General features: G+C 36.5%; 1 protein-coding gene across 5 annotated transcripts in view; it reads left to right on the top strand.

Annotated features, from left to right (window-relative positions):
- RPS6KC1 (ribosomal protein S6 kinase C1) overlaps positions 1–22,146 on the top strand; it is a 180,399-nt gene that overhangs the window by 10,521 nt on the left and 147,732 nt on the right. For 4 of the 5 annotated variants that reach the window (XM_041757097.1, XM_041757086.1, XM_041757136.1 and 1 more), the window contains exons 2-3: positions 6,259–6,294; positions 12,280–12,400. In XM_041757097.1, coding sequence (XP_041613031.1) covers positions 6,259–6,294; positions 12,280–12,400 — 157 coding nt within the window. Of the gene's footprint in view, positions 1–6,258; positions 6,295–7,728; positions 7,748–12,279; positions 12,401–22,146 lie in introns of those variants that run through there. The other variant, XM_041757105.1, reaches the window with a different exon arrangement.

The raw sequence follows: 22,146 nt of genomic DNA, 5'->3' as shown, positions 1-22,146 counted from the left end.
AACCCTTTATCCTCTTAGCTCATTTACCAAGCTGGTAGCTGAACAGCCATCAGAAGATTTGACTATAATAAGTTTTTCATAAAAGTAGCTTCTTAAAATCTATAACTCATTTCTACTTGGTTCTAAAGGGACTTATTTTGTGGTCCACTTTTGTAGGCGATATAATAGATTTGACTGATTTTTGTAGTTCTGTTTTCCAGAAGTTATCTTTCAATCTTATGAAGAAGACAATTCTTTTGTGTGGGATTGAGTTAAGAGGGTGATTTCAATCATAATTATGATGGTAATTAGATAAATGAGTATTTTAGACTTGACTTTTAAGGGAAGTTGGAAATACTTATTAAGAGGTAGATAAAGGAACGCCTCAGTGGCTCAGCGGTTGAGCATCTGCCTTCAGCTCAGGGCGTGATCCTGGGGTCCCAGGATTGAGTCCCGCATTGGGCTCCCTGCATGGAGCCTGCTTCTACCTCTGCCTATGTCTCTGCCTCTGTCTCTTATGAATAAATAAATAAAATCTTTTTTTTAAAGAGGTGGATAAAATAAGTTAGCACTCTGAAAAGGATCTAGAGGACCTAATGACTATATGATCTGTTGATTATTATGGGTCTGAGGTAGGGCAAGCCCTAATCTCAGGTCTTTGTTTTATAGATAGGAAAGACGGCTTGTTTTATGGTTGCTTTCTCTTTAGTTTATCACTAAACTGGCAAAAAGCAGTTCATGGCTTTTTCAAGGACTGTAATCAAACTCCTTTCTTTGTAGCTCCTTCTCTTCTGTCAAAGCACTTCTTTAGCTGCTATTTTTGGTCAACTTACATTTCTCTGTAAAAGACAAAATGGGTTCATCTAACAGGCATCAGGAATATTACTTGCATACTTGGAATTTTAATCTTTAAGAGGGCTGATTTATTTGTGTCCTAGGAGTACTTTGTTTGGAATCATGGAGTTTTGAGATCCAGTCTTGCCTGTAACTGATTAATATGATTCGTATTAGTATGTTACTGTGTGCTCTTGGGCTTGGTTATCTCATCCTACCAGGCAGGATTGTTGTGGTGATTAAATGAAGTAGAGGACTTAATTTCTTAGCACAGTAAGAGATAGTGACCTTCACTGTAAGCCTTTATTTGTTTTCCTAAACTCAGAATTTACTGTTGGCATTAACAGGGGCAGATGGACTACAAGCATTGCAGTAGTGTTTCCCAACTGTATTCCACATTTAGTGGGTGTTGCACTAAATAAATAAAATAATAGATAACCTATGATGGACATAAAAAGTCAAGTGGATAGATACTACATCTTCCTTTTGGAAATTTACTATGCATGATAATATATTAAAGGACTTGAGAAATTCTGCTGTAAAAAATGTTTCTTTTTTTAAACGAAGATAAACTGAATTGGTCCTTAAGCCTTTCCTTTGAAAGCACTGATTTTAGAGAATATTGATATTCCATACAGCACGATTTGTGAAGCACTGCTTTAGGGTAATAATTTTGAAGATCACTTGGTAATAGAATTCTCTATACCAAGAGGCTCTGCGAGATATATGTATAGTATCATACTAGTGATAGGTAATGCTTACAGTGGAAATTTATGAAATTTAAACAAAAGGAATACTGCTTTATTTTTTTTAATTTTTAAAAAGATTTTATTTATCCACGAGAGAGAGAGAGGGAGAGACAGACAGACAGACAGAGACATAGGCAGAGGGAGAGAAGCAGGCTCCATGCAGGGAGCCTGACGTGGGACTTGATCCCGGGTCTCCAAGATCACGCCCTGGGCCGAAGGCGGCACTAAACCACAGAGCCACACTGCCCAGTATTCCTGGGCTGCCCTGGAATACTGCTTTAAATTCCATCCTTTGTGGCATTTATTGACTACATCTTATGATAAAATATTAAAATTCACCCCCAGAAAAGTTACTAAATGATAGTTAGCAACCTATATCAGAGGGAATTTATAGTGGTTTTATTTTTTTAATTGTTGAGATGATTATTAATAGAGCTTTATATTTATAAAAATCTGGGTCTGAGCACTCAGTTTGTTCATTTTCATTATAATCATGTTCTTTCTTTAGATTTCTGATTGATATTCTTGTTTCTCACTAATTTTATGTTCCTCATGAACAGAATTACATAGAAAGAGTTGGATATTTGGGCTCATGTTATTCTAACTAAAACCCTTTTGTGTTTTTTGGTTTCCATCTCAGAGGACACATTCCTAACTATTTAAGAAGGTTACACATGTGGAAATACTGAATCTCTTATAGTGGGGCGCCACATGGTTGAACTTGCTAATGTATTTGCCAGGTGATTATATTTTTATAATATAGTGGTGTAGAAATCAGACCCAGTTGTATTTTCTATTTATAGTTCAATATGCAGAAGTGGAATAGGCACTAATATTTGTTGAATGAATAAGTGGAAGAATAAATAAAACCTAATGGTGATAGGGCTTGTGGAGGTAAGTAAACTTAATTATTACTGAAAATATTACAGATAATTTGAGGGATACAGTATAGTACAGTGGAAAGAACACTGGACCAGGAGTCAGAAATCCAAGTTCTAATTCCAGATCTAAAGGCGGATAGTCATGGGACCTTATACAAGTCTCTAGATCTTGTTTTCTCATTGGTAAAAGGGGGACTCATAATAACCACTCCTGCCTAGTTCATAAGTTGTTGAGGGAATAAAATGAATCATAAAGAAAATGTTTTGCAATTATAAATCTACAAAATCAGATTTTTTTCCCCTCTCCATGCCTAGCACAATACTGGTATAGATTTTCTCTTTTCATACTGAAAAGGAGAGTAAACAGCACAGTCCAGGACTGATTCTTGGAGTGCTCACAGATTGTTGGGGGATAGGAGGAGGAAGAGGAACCTGCAAAAGAGAAGCAAATACCAAGGAGGAAAGAGGAGAATCAGGAAGGTATAGTTTTATACTTTCCAAACATAATTTTCACTAAGTTTTGCTTATACTGTTTGGGAAAGGGATAGTTAATACTCAGCAAATAGCTTTTGATTTAATTTTCTGAACTCCGCCTGAGTAAATCCCCCACCCCCTTCACATGAGAAGTATTTGAGGGTGAAGAGAAGTTCTTATAAGCTTAAAGACCTTCACTTAGGTAGTTTAAGAATACTTAAGCTTTGGTTTTCTGAGTTTTCTATACTGTGAATAATTGATTTTCATGAAAACATGAAAAGTCCCTCAGCTGTTCTTGACGGCTTCGGGGATGCCACTGTGGTGTGGATAGCAAGCCTCCAGTGTCAGGAAAGGGTCTAGGATAAAGTGCTTCCCAACCCACTGCTTAGCATACTGCTGTTGTTTGATATACTAGAAGTTTGGGAAAAACAACCCTCCTTCTCTTCTCCACTCTGCATTTCCTCCTTGCCCCTCCCAGGTAAACCCCAGTTACACATTTTGTAAGACTGTGCACTCTGGGAAGATGTGAAGGCAGGGGCTTTGCTCACCATTGTAGCAGCCGCACAGAGAACTCCATGAGCCACTGAGACTACAGATGACAAATCATAATCAAATTGGTTATTTCCGATAAGATGATTTTAAAATTGTGGGTATGGGCACCTGGCTGGCTCAGTCAGAAGAGTGTGCAACTCTTGATCTTGCAGTTATGGGTTTGAGCCCCACGTTGGGTGAAGAGATTACTAAAAATAAATAAATAAACTTAAGAAAAATTTTGGATATTGTTAGGGACGGCTAATGTATTTTTGCTTATGCAGTATACTTATATTTGATTTCCAGGAATGGCTTACCTGAAGAAAATCCAAAATGTGATACTTTTAATTGCACTCCAAATCAGGAAATAATTCTTTGGCCACAAAAAGATCATTTGCATATGTAGAGGAAGATTATTTAAAATAGTAAGATATCTTCATATGTTTACAAAGTGATTGAGTTGTAAATTAGTAAATCTTATCAATTTTCCACAAAAGAAAACTTGTAGAATGCCAAGTGCACCTGAATAAACTTTGTTGCCTGTGATCATATGTTGACTGTTATTGGTGGGTGGATTATTAGTGGATTGATTATTTCTGACTTCTCATTAGCATATTTTACAAAAATTTAAGAAAAACTCATCGTAACCAAAATTAAATCATTAATTATGTGAAACACTATCATAGTTTTAGAAAGGTATGTGTGGGGATCCCTGGGTGGCGCAGCGGTTTAGCGCCTGCCTTTGGCCCAGGGCGCGATCCTGGAGACCCAGGATCGAATCCCACGTCGGGCTCCCAGTGCATGGAGCCTGCTTCTCCCTCTGCCTGTGTCTCTGCCTCTCTATCTCTCTCTCTATGACTATCATAAGTAAATAAATAAAAAATTAAAAAAAAAAAAGAAAGGTATGTGTGTATTGGGGGTGTTAGTATTTGAAAGTAATAGCTAAAATTCAGTATTTGAGGGTGCCTGGGTGGCTCAGTCTGTTAAGCATCTGCCTTCAGCTCAGGTCATGATCCGGGGGTCCTGGGATCAAATCCCGTATTGGGCTCCCTGCTCCCTGGGGAGCCTGCTACTCCCTCTTCCCCTCCTTCTGCTGTGCTCTCTCTCTGTCAAATAGATAAATAAAATATTAAAAATAAAATTCAGTATTTGAATAATTTTATGGTCTAAATGGGTGTTGTCTAATACAGTAAGGATCAATCATGTGGCTATTTTTATTTAAATTAATTTAAATGAAATAAAATAAAAAATTCAGTTATTCAGTTGCATTAGTCATGTTTCAGGTTCAGTAGCAATGCACATGCATGTGGCCAAGGGTACTGTGTTGAACAGTGCAGATAAGGAACATTTCTTTCTTTCCATGATCAAAGAAAGTTCTGTTGGACAGCACTATTCTAAATTAATGAAAAGTACCAAGAGATTTCACCAAATTTATATATCTTGAAAACTGGAGAATAAAGTGGTAAGAAATTGGAAACCTTACCTGTCTGGAATTCTTAGGTGGAACCTCTCAAGATAGTTAAATTCTCTGATAAGGGAGAAAAGGAATGAACTTTTTATTATGAAGTTCTTGCCGTGTTCTGATTTGATGTCCATCAGAGCCAGTCAGGCAGGGCATTTTATTCCCCATATTGTAGAGGAGATCAAGCCTGTAAGTGGAGGAACTGGAATTTGATCCCAGATTTGTCTGACTCTAAATCGTATATTTTTTGTTTTTGTTTTGGACCTCAGGAGTAATGTTGATTGGATCATAATCTTCAGTTCATCAATCTGTTACCAGTCAGTAAAGACATTTTTCTTCCTCTCACCCATAGGCAAATATTTTAATGTGTTTGATATATCTTTTGTCTTTGCAAAATGCATATTGTACCATCCAGTTCATGAATTTTACATTTACGTAGATGGTATTATGTGTCTAATGTGAGATTTTCCCACTCTTCAAAGCTGTTTGATGATTTAAACACCTAGCTTTCTTCTTTTCATAAGTTTTGTGAAGAAATCTTCCTTAATGGTGTTAATACTTTTTGGCTTTGTAATTAGAGAGGTCTGAAACAATCCCCCATCTTTCTTTTTGCTCAGGAAATATTGATAGGATTCTTTGTCCCTGAATGCTGTATGTGATTCTAAGTTACATTTGTTTTTTTCTTTACCATTTGGTGGTCAGTGATTACTTCTCACAGATATTGGTGTGTCTGAGCATTGTGGCTGCTTTTTTTTTTTAATTGAAATTTTTTATTGAGCCAATTGTAGACTCACATACGGTTGTAAGACATAATACAGAGTCATCCTTTGTATACTTTGGGTACAGCTCCTTTTTTTTGCTTCTACTTTCATATGTAGGCTGGGAAGGGCGATAGACAAGCTTGTTAGAAATGTCAAGTAAGGGCAGCCCAGGTGGCTCAGTGGTTTAGCACCACCTTCAGCCCAGGGCCTGATCCTGGAGACCTGGGATCGAGTCCCACATCGGCTCCCTGCATGGAGCCTGCTTCTCCCTCTGCCTGTGTCTCTGTCTCTGTCTCTCTCTCTCTCTGTCTCTCATGAACAAAAAAATAAAAAAAAGAAAAGAGTGAAGCCAGGGCATTCTCTTGTGAATGTAATCCATGAACTTTAGTGTGTGGACTTTTTTTTTTTAAGCTGCCTTTTTCTTAATTTTTTAGCATGTGTTTCAGATGGTGGTGAAGTTATTATATAGCTGAGTTCTTTGTAGGTGATATAATTCAGTGTTTCTTTGAAAATTGAAAGTAATTATACAAAGGTGGAATCTTAAATTTTGGTAATGATGAAATATTTCTGTGTATGTTTTGTTTTAGGTTGTTTCACGAAGAAATCCAGAGGATGTCCAGGAGGTAACATGTTTACACATATGAAAATTTTATTTTATATATTTGACAAAAATTTAATAAATGCTTTGTTGAGAAAACTAAATTGTTAGTATGTCTGTCTTTGTGTTTATGTGTTTGGAGGTTATCCTTAGCTCACAAGACTGTAGTGTAAGTTTCTTATTTCAGGCTTACTAAGTACATGTTAAGTTTTAGTAGGTGTTAAGTTATACAAAGAAGAATTTAAGGAATTATAGTGCTGTTTAATAATGTGATAATGTTTTTGATAACTAACATTTGTAAGATTTTAGTATTAAGAGTTCTTATCTATTTCAAAATCATGATAACTTTAATAAAAAATGAAAAGTATTTGGTAACTAGTATTAATTTTAAAGACCATAATAATAAATTTTGGATTCCTGTCTACTCTCACTTTTATATTGAGTTGACATGTTGATGCTTTGGAAAACTGTTTTGGGTATAGATGTCTGTTTCTTTTCTAAATTTGTAGTTCTTTTCAGACTCTATCTCTAAAATGATACCAGCTTATCATGTTTTTGCTTAAAACTATGGAATTCTTTATTTGTAATTACTTTGTGCTTGTTATATACCTTTGGGAATCCTAACTGAGGAGCTTGCTTGTTTTAACGTTTTTTGATTTACTTTCATGTTGGTACCTGCTCATTTACATCAAGATTAGAAGGATATGTGTTGGGGATTTTTTTTTCTTACTAAAAGTGTTTTAAAAGACGTAAATTGGCAGTCTTGATTCTGCAGCAGTTTTTCCCCCCATTTGAATTTTAACGTCTTTAGGTGGAGTATGTATTTTCTAACAAGCCCCACTACTCTGTATTTAATAAACCTGGCTTGATTCATACATTTAAATTGATTGTTTGGTACTGGTTGGTTTGAGTGTGTGACATCAAGTTTAGACCATATTTGAACTTTTATACATTAGCATTTCTTGCTATATTTGATCCAATATTTGAGTTAAAAAAAACACAATTTAAAAAGATTTCGTACTGTTTTTCTCAGGGGCTTTAAGATATTTCATTTTTCCTTCTCAATAGCCAGGAAGAGAATATTGTAATATAGTTATTTGGAAAGAAAAGGATATATCTATTTCTGTATCTATATCTTTCCCAAATGGAAGTGAAAATAATTTGCACCATTGTATAAAGTACTCTCTCTACTTAAATGTCTATTGGTTAGTATGAACTTTCTTTAGAATTCCTCTAAGTATGTTGAATTAATAGTCAGTACAGGGTGTTGTGCTGTTAAATTAAAGATGGGTTGTGTTTCCTTTGAATACATTGTCTGATTGCTCTGCTGTAGTTTGTAGCTTGATGTTCCCGTTTTCCAGGGAGAATCCTGAACCAACCTATCCATGAACATACTCTCTGCCATTTCCTTAATCCTTTTTTGGGGAAAACTCTTTTATAATAACAACTGTTGGTGAACCATTCATCAGAAAACTCTTGTAAGTGTCCTTTAGTTAGATGATTGCATGGTCCTTTGTTAGAAATGGTATAAAGATTTTAAAAAATGTCTTCTGTCTCACCGGCTTCTTGAAATATAGAATAACCTTGAAATTGTAATACTCTAGCTTCTCATGTATTTCATTCAAACATGGGAATTCTCATTTAGGAGAGAAATTTGCTACCTAGAATTTGTTTCTGTTTCCTTTTCCTTTTCCTTTCTTTCTCCTGTTAACGGATTCATTTAGGTACTGCTTTAGAATTTAGTCAGGCTTCCCAAGAGCTATTGAGGATTAAAGATGTCATGTTAGTTTAACCAAATACAGGGCTAATAATATGCTATCCTTATAAAAACCAGAGATGTTTTGCTGGTTTTCTTTTATAGATATGTTTGAACACCTTGACGCATGCTACCAAGTAGAAGTGTTTTCTTCCTAAGAATGCTGAAATACTCACATAGAGTAAATAATTGAAAATTATCCAGAATTTCTTTTACAAAATTTTATCCTTAGAAATTCCCTTTAAATTTTTATTTATTAAGAGCAGCATGGGGTGGGGTGCCTGTGTGGCTCAGTTGGTTAAGCATCTGCCTTTGGCTCAGGTCATGATCTCGGGGTCTTGGCATCAAGCCCAGCATCAGGCTCCCTGTTTAGTAGAGAGCCTACTTCTCCCTCTTCCTCTGCTGCTCCCACTGCTTGTGCTTTCTCTGTCAAATAAATTAATAAAATCTTAAAAAAAAAAAAAAGCAGCATAGGAAACTCTGAGGGGAACAGCAGCAGTTAATGTGGTCTCTCGTTCAGTAGATTTTCTAAAGCATGAACACCTGAAGAAGGGCAAAGAAAGAACTAGAGATGTTGTGCCCTCCCTCCTGTACCTTTTTAGAAAAATAACCTATAACTCTGTTTCTCTATAGGTAGTAGATTTCACTGATGGAATTTGGGAAAAGGAGAACTGAAATAGAACTTTTCTATGTATCATGTCAGAAATCTGTTAAGTCATTTCATAAATAAAATAGTTTGATAAAAACCATTTGAGAACTCTTAAAATGTGTCAAGATAAAGAAAAGGCTCTTGGAAAAGGGAGAAATAAAATATGTAAGCAAATATGGTAGTGATGCTGGTTATAAGAAAAGATGATCCAGCAATTTTAAAATACTGTATGAGAGGACAAATTTAATTAATTGGTTTTGCTTATGGGATCTGAAGGTTTTTGCTATCATTAAGTGAAATTATCTGAAAAGAAAACATTTTTTGCAAAAATTATTTAAGGATGTTTTTAATGAAACTTAAGCTTTTACTAAATACATATATGATTGTCACCGAATTAATTTTTAATTGAGGAATTCTATACAGAGTAACTTTAATGAATACGAAATTTCTGCAGGGATTGGTTCAATAGAACAGTAGTTATACAACTTTTTTTTCTAATAGGAAAGAATTACCCGAGAATTTCTGCATGCGTCTTTTGGGACTTTGTATATAGTCCAGTTATAAACATCGGTACTGCTAATGTAATGGAAGTGTGCTTTTGTTCACTTTTCCATTTTGAAGATTTCTAGAAATGTCCAAGGTTAAAGGAGTACAAAGAAAAGGAGGCAATAGATGGTGACACTTGGTGATGCTTTGGTTTCCTGCATTTCTTGAGGGTTTATGTTTATTCTTAGATATTTGATTTTGTAGTTCTTGTGTTGAGAATAAAGAGAAATGTGAGTGAATAAATTAGGCATGATGAAAAAGTTTTACCTTGGAGGCTCTAATTCTTACTCTGACATACTATATACTAGTTTATAGACCATGTTGTTGTTATTATTGTGATTAAGTTACTGACTTTTTTCCCTTAAGTTACTCTGCCTTTACTTAAAAATGACCCTAACTAGAAATTTTATCTGCACATTTGTTTCCATGAGCTACAGTCTTTTGAATAGCTCTCATGTCTAGTTTATAATGGTTTTAAGGGTGGCGTTTATCTTATGTAAGGTTACTTTCACAAGCCCATCACCCATTTTTTCCTTAAGCCTTTGGCAGCGAGGTACCACCACTATTTGATCTATTTTAGAAATATAAAAATAGCACTTTTTTTCCTCCCATGACAGAATTATTTTCATGTATCAAAATTAAATATTATAAAGAAACAAAAAATATGAAAATTAAGGTCATTTGTAATCTCACTTGTCTTGAGAATGTTTACTTTTCAGGTGTTGGTTTGGCTTTCTTAGTTATTCATTCTTTTTGCTCTTTTGCTGGGACTGTTGGTTCTTTGCTACCAGCTTTTGTTTCATTCACTTCCATTTTAAAATAAAGTCTTTTCTTCCATCCAGGTGGTCTGTCTCATGGTACAACCGAGCTTCTTAAACACTTACTTTGCACTTGGTTTCCTCTAACTTCTGGCTGACCTCTCAGCATTAAGGTTCCCCATCATTTTGTCCTTAGACTCCTTGCCTTGCTACAAATGCTAAGAGAGCTTTCTTGAGTGATTGCCACCTTTCTGTGATGATTCCCAAATGAATAATACATCTTGCTTAGTTCTCACTCTTTAACTCCAAATCTGTGTCAGATAGGTCTATAATTGAATTTTGTTCTTAAAAGTTTTCTCTTCCTCTTTCTTTACCTTAGAGAATGGGCACTGCCATTTATCCAATTGCAAAAGCCCAACTTCTAGTGATTATATTTGGCATCTCACTCTCCTTTTAAAAACTTCATCCCCCCCCAAAAAAATAAATAAAAAAATAAAAAAATAAAAACTTCATCCCCAGTCTTGTCTCTCTCTCTTTTTGTTGGTCTAATCACTAGTTGCCTTCAGTATAGGTGCTCCTTTCATAACACCCTTGGGCTTCCCTTGTCTGTATTAATCATACCATCTTGTGATGCAGTTGTTATTGTGTTGGCTTGTCCTGCCCAACCAGACTGGAAGTCATGGAAGGCAGGGGCTGTGTTTCTCATTTCTTCATCCTTTGTGCTAACACAGAGCCTGGCACAGAATAGAGACATGAAAATACTCGTTTTGGTGATTATTTTTGTTGTTGAGTAAATGAATAAAAGGAAGCATCAGAAGGAAGCAGTTTAAATTAATTCATGTTATAATCTTTTTAGTCTCCTAGAATTGTAACTGTAGTAAAAACAAAAAGCTCATCATGGTAGAATTTTTGGTAGTATGATACAGTTTAGTGGAGGATTTCTTATATCCAGAGAGTAAATTTTTTGACAAGAGTCTCTTAAATCCCACTAGATTACCTGCTTGGCCTAAGATTTGCTTATTATTGTTAGCAGACATTCTGTTGAGTTTGTTAAGTGAGGCAATAAGGTTTTTTTAGAAGCAGAGGCCCTAGTATACCAGGTAATGAATTTTAAACTCAGTTTTACCCTATTTTGTGGAGACTAAGGGGCTGAATCAATGATATCACAGTCATGTGTCAAATCTGTTTTCTTTATAAGAGTTTTTTTCTAATTTAATCTGATTAAGGTTAGAAAGTAATTCAAATTGGGCAGCCTGGGTGGCTCAGTGGTTTAGCACCACCTTTGGCCCAGGACGTGATCCTGGAGACCCGGGATCGAATCTCATGTTCTGGCTCCCTGCATGGAGCCTACTTCTCCCTCTGCCTGTGTCTGTGTCTCTCATGAATAAAGAAATAAAATCTTAAAAAGAAAAAAGTAATTCAAATTAATGGACGTAAACTTTTATGTATTATATAATCTAGATGACTTATTTTCTGTTTGAAATATACTAGTTTTACCGGTATTTAGGATTCATCTTGTCTTAAATCCTTATTATTACTTTAAACTGAGATTTGTGAAATAAGATTTATGAAATGTTAAGGTTAATTGCTACATAGACATTTCTTCTTCAGTATTATTTGGTTTATCCTTTTAGGCAAAAGCTGTGTAGGTACTTTATGTTTAAAAATTGTTTAGGAGTGCCTACATGGCTCAGTCAGTTAAGCATCTGACTCTTGATTTCAGCTCGGGTCATGATCTCAGGGTGGTAAGATCAGACTCTGCATTGGGCTGTGTGCTCTGGGTGGAGTTGGCTTGGATTCTCTCTCTCCCTCTCCTTCTGTGTGTCCTGCACCCCCCCGCCCCACCCTGGACTTGTGCATGTACTCTTTTTCTCTAAAAAAAAATTTGTCTAAATTAATTTGCATTTAGAAATATGCTGTTTCTGAAGTAGAATATGTATTTTGACATCTAGCTCATTTCCAGGGCAATCATAATTGATTTTTGAAGAGGTTAAGTGGCGGTTTAGGTGGTATAGACTTTCTTTGTACCAGGTTGAATATTTTTCCAAGAAAACAGTATTTGTGTGAAATGAAATTTAATAAGCAAAACAGAAAACTTAGAGAAAGAGTTGCTGCTTTTTATTTTTAAAATAAATATTATTATTTAATTTCAGACAGTTAACCATATTGGTTAGAACATATATTTATTTGCCTTTGCATGACAATTTTGGGCACTTTTATGAAAATATTTTTTGTTGTTGAGATATCTAAATCTACGTAATTTCACTACGAGATACACATTTGATTTTTCTTTTTCTTTAGATAATCGTATGGAAGAGATACAGTGACTTTAAGAAACTACACAAAGAACTATGGCAAATTCACAAAAACTTATTCCGACATTCAGAATTGTTTCCTCCATTTGCTAAAGGAATAGTGTTTGGTAAGTGATTATTTTGAAATTGTGATTTTAAAAAGTGCTGTTTGGCTAATTGTGTGTATATGCTGAACCCTGAAGTACTGTACAATGAGGTCAGATGCACTTATTAAGATCATTCACATCATGCAGCAAACACTTGAAGTTGTTTTTTCATGTTCCTGGTGTAGGTTTGTTAATTCTGAATGCATTTACTCTTCCCTTCTGTGAAACAGCACAACTTCAACTCCAGCCAGTCAAGCAAATTAAAAAACCCCAACATGTAGGACATGATGATGAGATGATATTGAATTATTCTTATAGTTCTGAAATTTGGGGATTTTTAAAAGTTACATTTTTTTCTGACACCTTCCTTATAATATGAATGGTTATAGTTTGAGGCACACAGCCAGGCCAGATGCAGACATTTTAGAGTGGTGTTCTGGATATGTTATTGATGGAGTCACAACTGTTCGATTTATGGCTTCACAAAATTTTAACAGAAAACTGAGGCACAGAGATTCCTAGTACTCTGCTCTGCTTGCTCTGTGCTGCCAGCGGTGTTTGTGTGTGTATGTGTGTGTACCTCACCCTCTAGCAGATTTTGTTGCCAGTTCCTATCTGCAGCTTTCTGCCTTCTACTCTTGGCATGCTGGCACCATAGTAGAGAGTTTCCTGCTTATCGTTCCTGGCCTGCAGGTTCTTGTCCATCAACTTTGGCCTTTCTGTCATAGAATAGCTTTGGCTGGAGTAACCCAGCTAACTTCTCTCATTTAGTGTACCAGACCCACACTATCTCCAGTGAGATATAAACTCTAGCCTTGGGAAGAAGGTGCCCCTTCCAACAATTGCCTTTGTTTCTCTCCCTCAACATGGGATATTTCATAGAGTTTTCTGCTCTTGCCTCTTAGTAGTTAATCCTGTACAAATAGTTAATAATTCTTTTTTTTTTTTTAAGATTTTATTTATTCATGAGAGACACACAGAGAGAGGCAGAGGGAGAAGCAGGCTCCCTTTGGGGAGCCTGATGGGGACTTGATCTCAGGACCCCGGGATCGTGACCTGAGCCAAAGGCAGGTGCTCAACCACTGAGCCACCTAGTTGCTCTAATAATTCTTTATAAGACTTTCCCTGTACAAACTGCTGTGTGGACTCCATTTTCTGGCTGGACCCTGGCTGCCACAAAGACCACTATCTGGGCAGTAGATAGGCTCATTGCAAGTTGCTTCTAACATTCTTTCAGCAGCTAGTGTTAGGAAATATGATGCATTTCTGCACATTGGGTACATTATACTTCCACCCATATATACATTTGCATACATACATATTTGTGTGATATATACTTTTATATATAGTACATCTACTATATTTTAGAATTATTTATAATAGCTTTTGCCAAACAGATATTTTTTTTAAAGATTTATTTATTTATTTATTTATTTATTTATTTATTTATTTATTTATTTATGATAGACATAGAGAGAGGCAGAGACATAGGAGGAGGGAGAAGCAGGCTCCATACCGGGAGCCTGACGTGGGACTCGATCTCAGGACTCCAGGATCGTGCCCTGGGCCAAAGGCAGGCGCTAAACCTGAGCCACCCAGGGATCCCCGCCAAACAAATTTTTTATATTCAGTTCTATTCCTGCCCCCTCCTCCCCCTAAGATTTTGGGTTTCTGTTCTTGATTAGAAATGTCTTCTAGGGCAGCCCCGGTGGCTCAGCGGTTTGGCGCCGCCAGCAGCCTGGGGTATGATCCTGGAGACCCGGGATCGAGTCCCACGTCGGGCTCCCTGCATGGAGCTTGCTTCTCCCTCTGCCTGTGTCTCTGCCTCTCTCTCTCTCTCTCTGGGTCTCTATGAATAAATAAATAAAATCTTAAAAAAAAAAAAAAAAAGAAATGTCTTCTAGTTCCTCATTTTTGAGGAAGTTCTAAGATGATTTTTAGAGCTTAAAAAAATTCTTCTTAATACCCATGTGGAATTTATATTTGAATGGGATGCAGGATGATACTTCATTTTATGTTTCTTTAGGATGGATAGACATCTATTCCAAGATATTTATTAAATAATGTTTTCCCAATGAAATTGATACCATCTTTTTTAAAAAAAGATTTTATTTATTCATGAGAGACAGAGAGAGAGAGAGGATGAGAGAGAGAGGGAGAGAGAGAGAGGCAGGCAGAGGGAGAAGCAGGCTCCATGCAGGGAGCCTGATGCAGGACTCAATCCTGGGACTCCAGAATCACGCCCTGAGCCAAAGGCAGATGCTCAACTGGTGAGCCACCCAGGTTCCCAATACCATCTTTATTATGGTATTAACTTTTATACATATTTTTATACATATATACATATACATTTATTATGGTATTAACTTTTATACATATTTTTATACATATATACATATACATTTATATGTATACATATATACATATACATATATGTTTATTATGGTATTAACTTTTATACATATTTTTATATATATATAAAGTTACACATATTAACTTTTTATACATTGCCACTAATTTAAAGTTCTTTTATGGCATTTATTTATTCTTATAGTAATACCTATTTCTATGTCATGTTGGTTTTTGTGCAATGGCTTTAGAGAGTATGTTCTGATATCAGTTGTATTTCTCATTGACACTGGAGAAATTGCTGCCTTTTAAGATAGGCCTGTAATTCCTGGAGCTTTTACATTGGTAATTCTGAGAAGCCACTCCAGTTACCCATCTATTGCCACTTTGCTTCAAGTCCCTTTCATTTTCTTTTACTCATTAACGGATTGTATTCTAAGTATTTTTCCTTTACAGTGAGTATGCTGTTCACAGTAGAGGTTGCTGGAGGAGGGGCATTGCAGGAGGGTAAGGGGCTTCTCTTCGTCCTTCCAGTGTGCTATGGTTTTATTTTTCTTTTTGTTCCAACTACACTGTTGCTAGAGGCATGTGCCTCAGCCACACATCTAAATACAGTCTACTGACAAGGTTGCATCCGTAGCCAGTTTGGTAGCCACTTGGCTGAGTACACCAAGGCAACACAGCCCTAGTGGAGACTGGGCTTCTGACCCTCTAACTGCCTGAAGGTTGTTTCCTGTGCCCTGGGGACACTGTAGACCCCAGACCTCATTGCCCTGCAGGTGAAAAGGCTCCTGATGCCCTGTCTTCTCTGCATGCCTGTCTGCCAGCCTTGGCCTGCCTTTACCCCTAAACAGATTTCGTAACACATTGTGTACCCAAGGCCTGGTGTTGCCTTGCTTGTGAGTGGGCTCCCAGCACTGTGATTCCCTCTTGTTGCTTGCCTGATAGTCTTGTCCTTTTGAACTCTGTGGGGGTTTTTCTCTCTTTCCTGGCAACCATAGGCCACCTCTGGCCTAGGGAACCCATCTAACTTCTCTCTCATCCAGTGGTTACAACCACATCTTCTCCAGAAAGATCCCAATCCCAACTTTGGGGAGGGGTTCCCTCTTCCAGGTTGTTCCTTTGGCACTTTCTTTTACCCTGGGGGTATTCCTTAGAATTTATAAGTTAACTGTTGTTGAATAGTTTTTGTATTAAGCTTTCCTTGCTCAAATTACCATGTGGATTTGATCTCTGGACTGAACCCTATTGATGCTCTCTTTAATTGAGGAAGAATTCTGGGTGATTTGAAATTATCCAATCTCCACCAGCTTGTAGTTTACCTGGAATAGTGATTTCTTCAGTCTGATTGCAGCATCACGGTATTCCCTGAGCTTTACACTTGTTTCCTTAGGATATTTTGCGTGTTTCACAACTTCTTGAGAACTGGGGACAAGAAACAAGACACATGGGGTTAGGCCCCGTGGCTCAGCGGTTTAGCGCTGCCTTCAGCCCAGGGCGTGATCCTGGTGACCCGGGATCGAGTCCCACATCAGGCTGCATGGAGCCTGCTTCTCCCTCTGCCTGTGTCTCTGCCTCTCTCTTTCTCTCTCTCTCTCTCTCTCTCTGTCTCTCATAAAAAAAAAATCTTAAAAAAAAAAAAAGAAACAGACACATGATAGTATAGTAATATCAATGGCATTTATGCCAGAATGAGGTGGCCCTCAAAAGCTTGTTGCTACAATTCTTTAATTTTAACAAATACTTAATATTAATAATTTATGATATATAGTGATATCTTGAAATTTAAGTAATGTTGAGAGGTATCTTGGGTTCATAATTACAGAGGAAAGCATTTGTATTTTCTTAGGTGAAAAACAAGTGAGGGATGTGGACAACAGGTTAGTAGCACTATAATCCATTAGTTTTGATGGTACCATCAATTCATTTTGTTCCCCTATGAAGCATTGGGGGATCCGTAAACTCTTGTTAATCTTTGCATGCTTTGGCCTTTGAGCTCAGACATTCCATGGTATTCACATTTCTGGTGCCTTCTGTTCATTGTTATCCTTACTTTTTTTCCTTGACACCTTTTCTTATTAAAGTTGTAGTTACTTTATGTCATTGAACCTACTACCTCATTTGATCGTGGTTCTGCTGCTATTAATAGAGTCCAACCATAATTATCCGGAAATTTTATAACACATTTAATTCAAGAAATATTTTAAAAATGGGCACTGTGGGTATGGTGATTCAGCCTCTGTCTTCTGAGAATCTTAGAGTCTTTTATAGCTGAAATAAGCATCATGATCTAGAAGTTCTGTAAAGGGAAGTGCTTTGATATGACATCCTTACTGTCAAGTTTTTAAGTTTTGTGACACTCTACTTTTTTTAAAGATTTTTTTATTGAAGTATAGTTGACATATAATACGATGTGAGTTTCAGATGTACAACATAGTGATTAAACATTTACGTACATTATAAAATCAATATAATGAGGCTAGTTACCGTCTATCACCATACAAAGTTATCGGAATATTATTGACTATATTCCCTATGTTATATTTTACTTCCCTGTGACTTACTTATTTTATTTATAACTGGAAGTTGGTATTTATTTATTTATTTATTTATTTTATTTATAACTGGAAGTTGGTACCTCTTTATCCCCTTCACCCCAACCGCCATTTTGTTTCTCTTTTGTTTGTTCATCTCTTTTGCATTTTAGATTCCATATATAAGTGAAATTGCACTGTATTTGTCTTTCTCTGTTTGACTTATTTCACTTATGTAATACCTCTAGGTCTATCCTTGTCACAATGGCAATATTTCATTCCTTTTGTGGCCATTTTAATGGAATAACATACCATTGTGTGTATATGTATGTGTGTATATACCGTATCTTCTTTATCAATTCATCTGTTGAAAGACACTTTAGGTGGCTTCCATATTGAAATTGAAATAAACATAGGGATGCATATATCTTTTTGAATTAGTGGCTTCATTTTCTTCAGATAAATACCTAGAAGTGGAATTGCTGGATCTTATGGTAGTTCTATTTTAATGTTTTGGAGAGCCACCTTAGTGTTTTCCAGTGACTGCACCAGTTTACATTTCCACCAAAATTTGCAAGAGGATTCCCTTTTCTCTCCGTCCTTGCCAACACTTGTTATTTCTTGTCTTTTTTAGCCTACCCATTCTGACCGATGTGAGGTGATATCTCATTGTGGTTTTGATTTGTGTTTCCCTGATAATTAGTGATATAGAGCATCTTTTCATGTGTCTGTTGGCCATCTGTTTGTCCTTCTTAGAAATATGCTTATTTAGATCCTCTACTCATTTTTTTAACTGGATCATTTGATTTTTTGGTGTTGAGTTGTGTGAGTTCTTTATCTATTTGGGATACTAACCCCAGTGACACTCTATTTTAATTGTGAAGATGCAAATAATTAAAACTGACCAATCTAGGAGTGGTTTTTAAAAAATATTTTATTTATTTATTTGAGAGAAAGAAAACCTTGCTCGTGAAGGGAGGAGGGACAGAGGGAGAGGGAGGAGCAGCCTCCCTGCTAAGCAGGGAGCCTGACACGGGGGCTCCTTCCCAGAATCCTGAAATTGTGACCTGAGCTGAATGAAGTCAATCTTAACTGACCGAACCACCAAGGTACCCCCACTCTGAGGAATTTTAAGAATCATGCTTCTTCTTCTTCTTCTTTTTTTTTTTTTTTTTAAGAATCATGCTTCTAAATGCAGAAAGTATTCTTTTATATTCTAAAAATAAGAAACCATGGTGCCTGGGTGGCTCAGTTGGTTAAGGGTCTGCCTTCTGCTCAGGTCATGATCCCAGAGTCCTGGATTGAGCCCTGCATCAGGCTCCCAGCTCAGCAGGGAACCAGCTTCTCCCTCTCCTACTTCCCCTGTTCCCCCTGCTCGTGTGCTTTTTCTGTCAAATAAATAAATTAAATCTTAAAAAAATAAAAAGAAACCTCCCTCACACTTAACTGTCTTTTCCTCCTAATTTTTCTCTGATTTTTTAACATGATTGTGTGATTAGAGACTGCTTTATTCTTACTTGTGGCTATATCTTTAGTATGTAGGACCATGCCTGACATATAAAATGCCTAAGAAATTAGTTGAAAAGAAAGAAAGAATAAGTTAAAATTTAAGAGACAGAGTAGTTATAGGCAATGATGTCATCAAAGTCAATATCAAGGCAAAAATAAAGTTTGATTATACTTAGTATAGGGATATAGATGTACAACAGGAAGAGAATAAATTCACAGTTTTTGGAGATCAATTTAAAATCTACCTTTCTGGGACACCTGGGTGGCTCAGCAGTTGATGGTCGGCCTTTGGCTTATGGTGCGATCCTGGTCTGGGGATCTAGTCCTGAATCGGGGTCCCTGTGAGGAGCCAGTCTGCTTCTCCCTCTGCCTGTCTCTGCCTCTCTCTCTCTGTGTCTCATGAATAAATAAGTAAAATCTTTAAAAATAAAATATGCTTTTTCCTAGGGAAAAAAAATATGCCTTTTCCTAAAAATTCTATTTTTAGTAAGTTTTACTACACACCTATTTTCCTTGCATAGGAGATATTTAGCAATGATTATTAGATGTTTTAGTCTCAGAAGTCTCCTTTTTTGACATCTCAAAGAACTATTGATGTACTTATACCTATTAATATTTACCATTCTAGAAGTTTAGAAATATTGTATTAAATAAAAATAAAAGGTATATTAAATATTATATTGCTATGGAAAATAATTGTCAGAAGTGTGGTATTAAATTACATTTGTGAATCTCCAGTGCTGGCATTGAGAGAAAACAGCTAGATTTTCATATCTGCTTCTAGATCTAATCTGTGATGATAGATTGTTTTGATTCAAGTATATGAAGAAAATTCAGAATCACACAGATGATTTAGTTGAAAAAGGGAGGAGCATTTTAATAGCTTTTTAGACAATTGAAGATAATCATCTTATACACCAAAATTTAGTAAGTGGTAGTTTCTTAAAAGTTTAATTGCATTATGGAATCTGAAATCCTATCAACAAACCTTTGGTACTTTGTTTTATTAAAATTCATTAGTCTGTCTCAAATTTGAATGGATTTTTTAATCTATGCATGAACTTGTAACATCATGCATTGGTCATGTGAAAAATATTGGTTCCCAGAGTTATGCAGATCTTTGATATGTTGACCTATTTCATTATATCAATATAAAAAATAGTTAATGTCATCACAGATCTCTAATGAAAATATTTTAAACGTTAAGAAGCTGTCAGGCTCACAGTGACTTGATGACTTGAATTTCATCACTGATAGCAATGCTGTGGGGGGCACCAGGGTGGCTCAGTTGGTTAAGTGACTGCCTTCAGCTTGGGTCATGATCCCAGGATTGTGCCGCTGATAGGGCTCCTTGCTTAGCAGGGAGCCTGCTTCTCCCTTTTCCTCTGCCTGCCACTGCCCTTGCTTTTTCTCTCTCTCTCTCTCTCTTTCTATCTGTCAAATAAATAAATAACCCTCCCTGCCAAAAGAAACCAAAAAATAACCAATGCTATCGTAGTTTTCTTTGAGTTGTTGGGCTCACTTTATGTTTGTTTTGTGTTTTGTGGGGAGTTTCTACCAGATACCTAAATATGAATGGTTATGAAAGAAACTATTCTTTCCCCCACAGACTTTTGAAAGAAGTGGTCTTGGGGCACTTGCGTGGCTCAGTGGTTGAACGTCTGCCTTTGGCTTAGGTCATGGTCCTGGGGTCCTGGAATTGAGTCCTGTGTCAGGCTCCTCCCCACAGAGAACCTGCTTCTCCCTCTGCCTGTGTCTCTGCCTCTCTCTCTCTCTCTGTGTCTCTCATAAATAAATAAATAAATAAAAAAAACTTTTTTTTTAAAAAAAGAAAAGAAGTGGCCTCAAGAATTGAAATTCAATAAAGTTAGTAATTTTTATTGCTTCATCAAAGACATTCTTTTTTTTTTTTTTTTTAAGATTTTATTTAAATCTTAAAAATTAAAAAATCCCTGCAGGGAGCCTGATCCCAGGACCCCAGGATCACACCCTGAACCAAAGGCAGACTCTCAACCACTGAGCCATCCAGGAATTCCCCATCAAAGACATTCTTAAATGAAACTGACATTTAAACATTTTTAATTTATTTTTATTTTTTAATTTTTAATTTTTATTTATTTATGATAGTCACAGAGAGAGAGAGAGAGAGAGAGAGAGAGAGAGAGGCAGAGACATAGGCAGAGGGAGAAGCAGGCTCCATGCACCGGGAGCCCGATGTGGGATTCGATCCTGGGTCTCCAGGATCGCGCCCTGGGACAAAGGCAGGCGCTAAACCGCTGCGCCACCCAGGGATCCCTAAACATTTTTTTAATATGAGTAAGTGGCAGTCAGGAATATGGTCATTACAAGTAAGAATAGTTTGGTGCCATTGTCTTGATTCATACTAAGAGGTTTGCAGTTTTACTGTCATTGCTTTTAGGTGATCAGTGTAGATATCAGTGCAGTGAAAAATGCAACTACTGTCTTAGTAATATTATGAAAATGGCTTTGACCTTGTTGATCCTTGCGAGGCCTTTGGGAACCCCCAGCAAGTTGGCAGGTCACATTTTGAGAATGCATACACACACACACACACGCACATAAATATGAGTGATAAATATGAGTGTTCTTTGCAGTAGAAGAAAACTGAACAAAAACTGGATTTTTTTCATTATATGATTGTACAGATATGCCATAATTTAGCCAATTAATAGAATTCTTTAGCTATTTGAGATATACTGCTGTGGTAAGATGCCCAGGCTATATTTAAACATTTTTTAAAATTTAAATTGTTAATTAATTTATAGTGTATTATTAATTTCAGAGATAGAGTTCATGATTCATCAGTCTTATGTAATACCCAGTACTTATTATATCACACGGCCTCCTTAATATCCATCACCCAATCACCCCATCGTTTCACCCCCCCACCCTCTATCGACCCTCAGTTTGTTTCCCAAGATTAAGAGTCTCTTATGGTTTATTTCCCTCTTTGATTTCATCTTGGTTTATTTTCCCTCCCTTCCTCTATGATGCTCTGTTTTTTTTTTTTTCTTTCTTAAATTCTACATATGAGTGAAATTATATGATGGTTGTCTTTCCCTGACTTATTTTGTTAGCATAACACCCTCTAGTTCCATCCACATCATTGCATTTTTTGATGGCTGAGTGATATTCCGTTTGTATCATCTTTATCCATTCATTGGTCAGTGAATATCTGGGCTCTTTCCATAGTTTGGCTATTGTGGACATTGCTGCTATAAATGTTGGGGTCAGGTGCCCCTTCGGATCACTACATTTGTATTTTTGGGGTAAATACCTAGTAGCACAGGAGTCGGGTTGTAGGATAGCTCTATTTTCAACTTTTGTGGAGGAACCTCCATATTGTTTTCCAGA

Source organism: Vulpes lagopus, chromosome 1 (assembly GCF_018345385.1).
Source record: "Vulpes lagopus strain Blue_001 chromosome 1, ASM1834538v1, whole genome shotgun sequence".
Classification (NCBI taxonomy): Eukaryota; Metazoa; Chordata; class Mammalia; order Carnivora; family Canidae; genus Vulpes; species Vulpes lagopus.
Note: the sequence above shows the minus strand (reverse complement) of the source record. Positions and strands in the feature narration are given on the sequence as shown.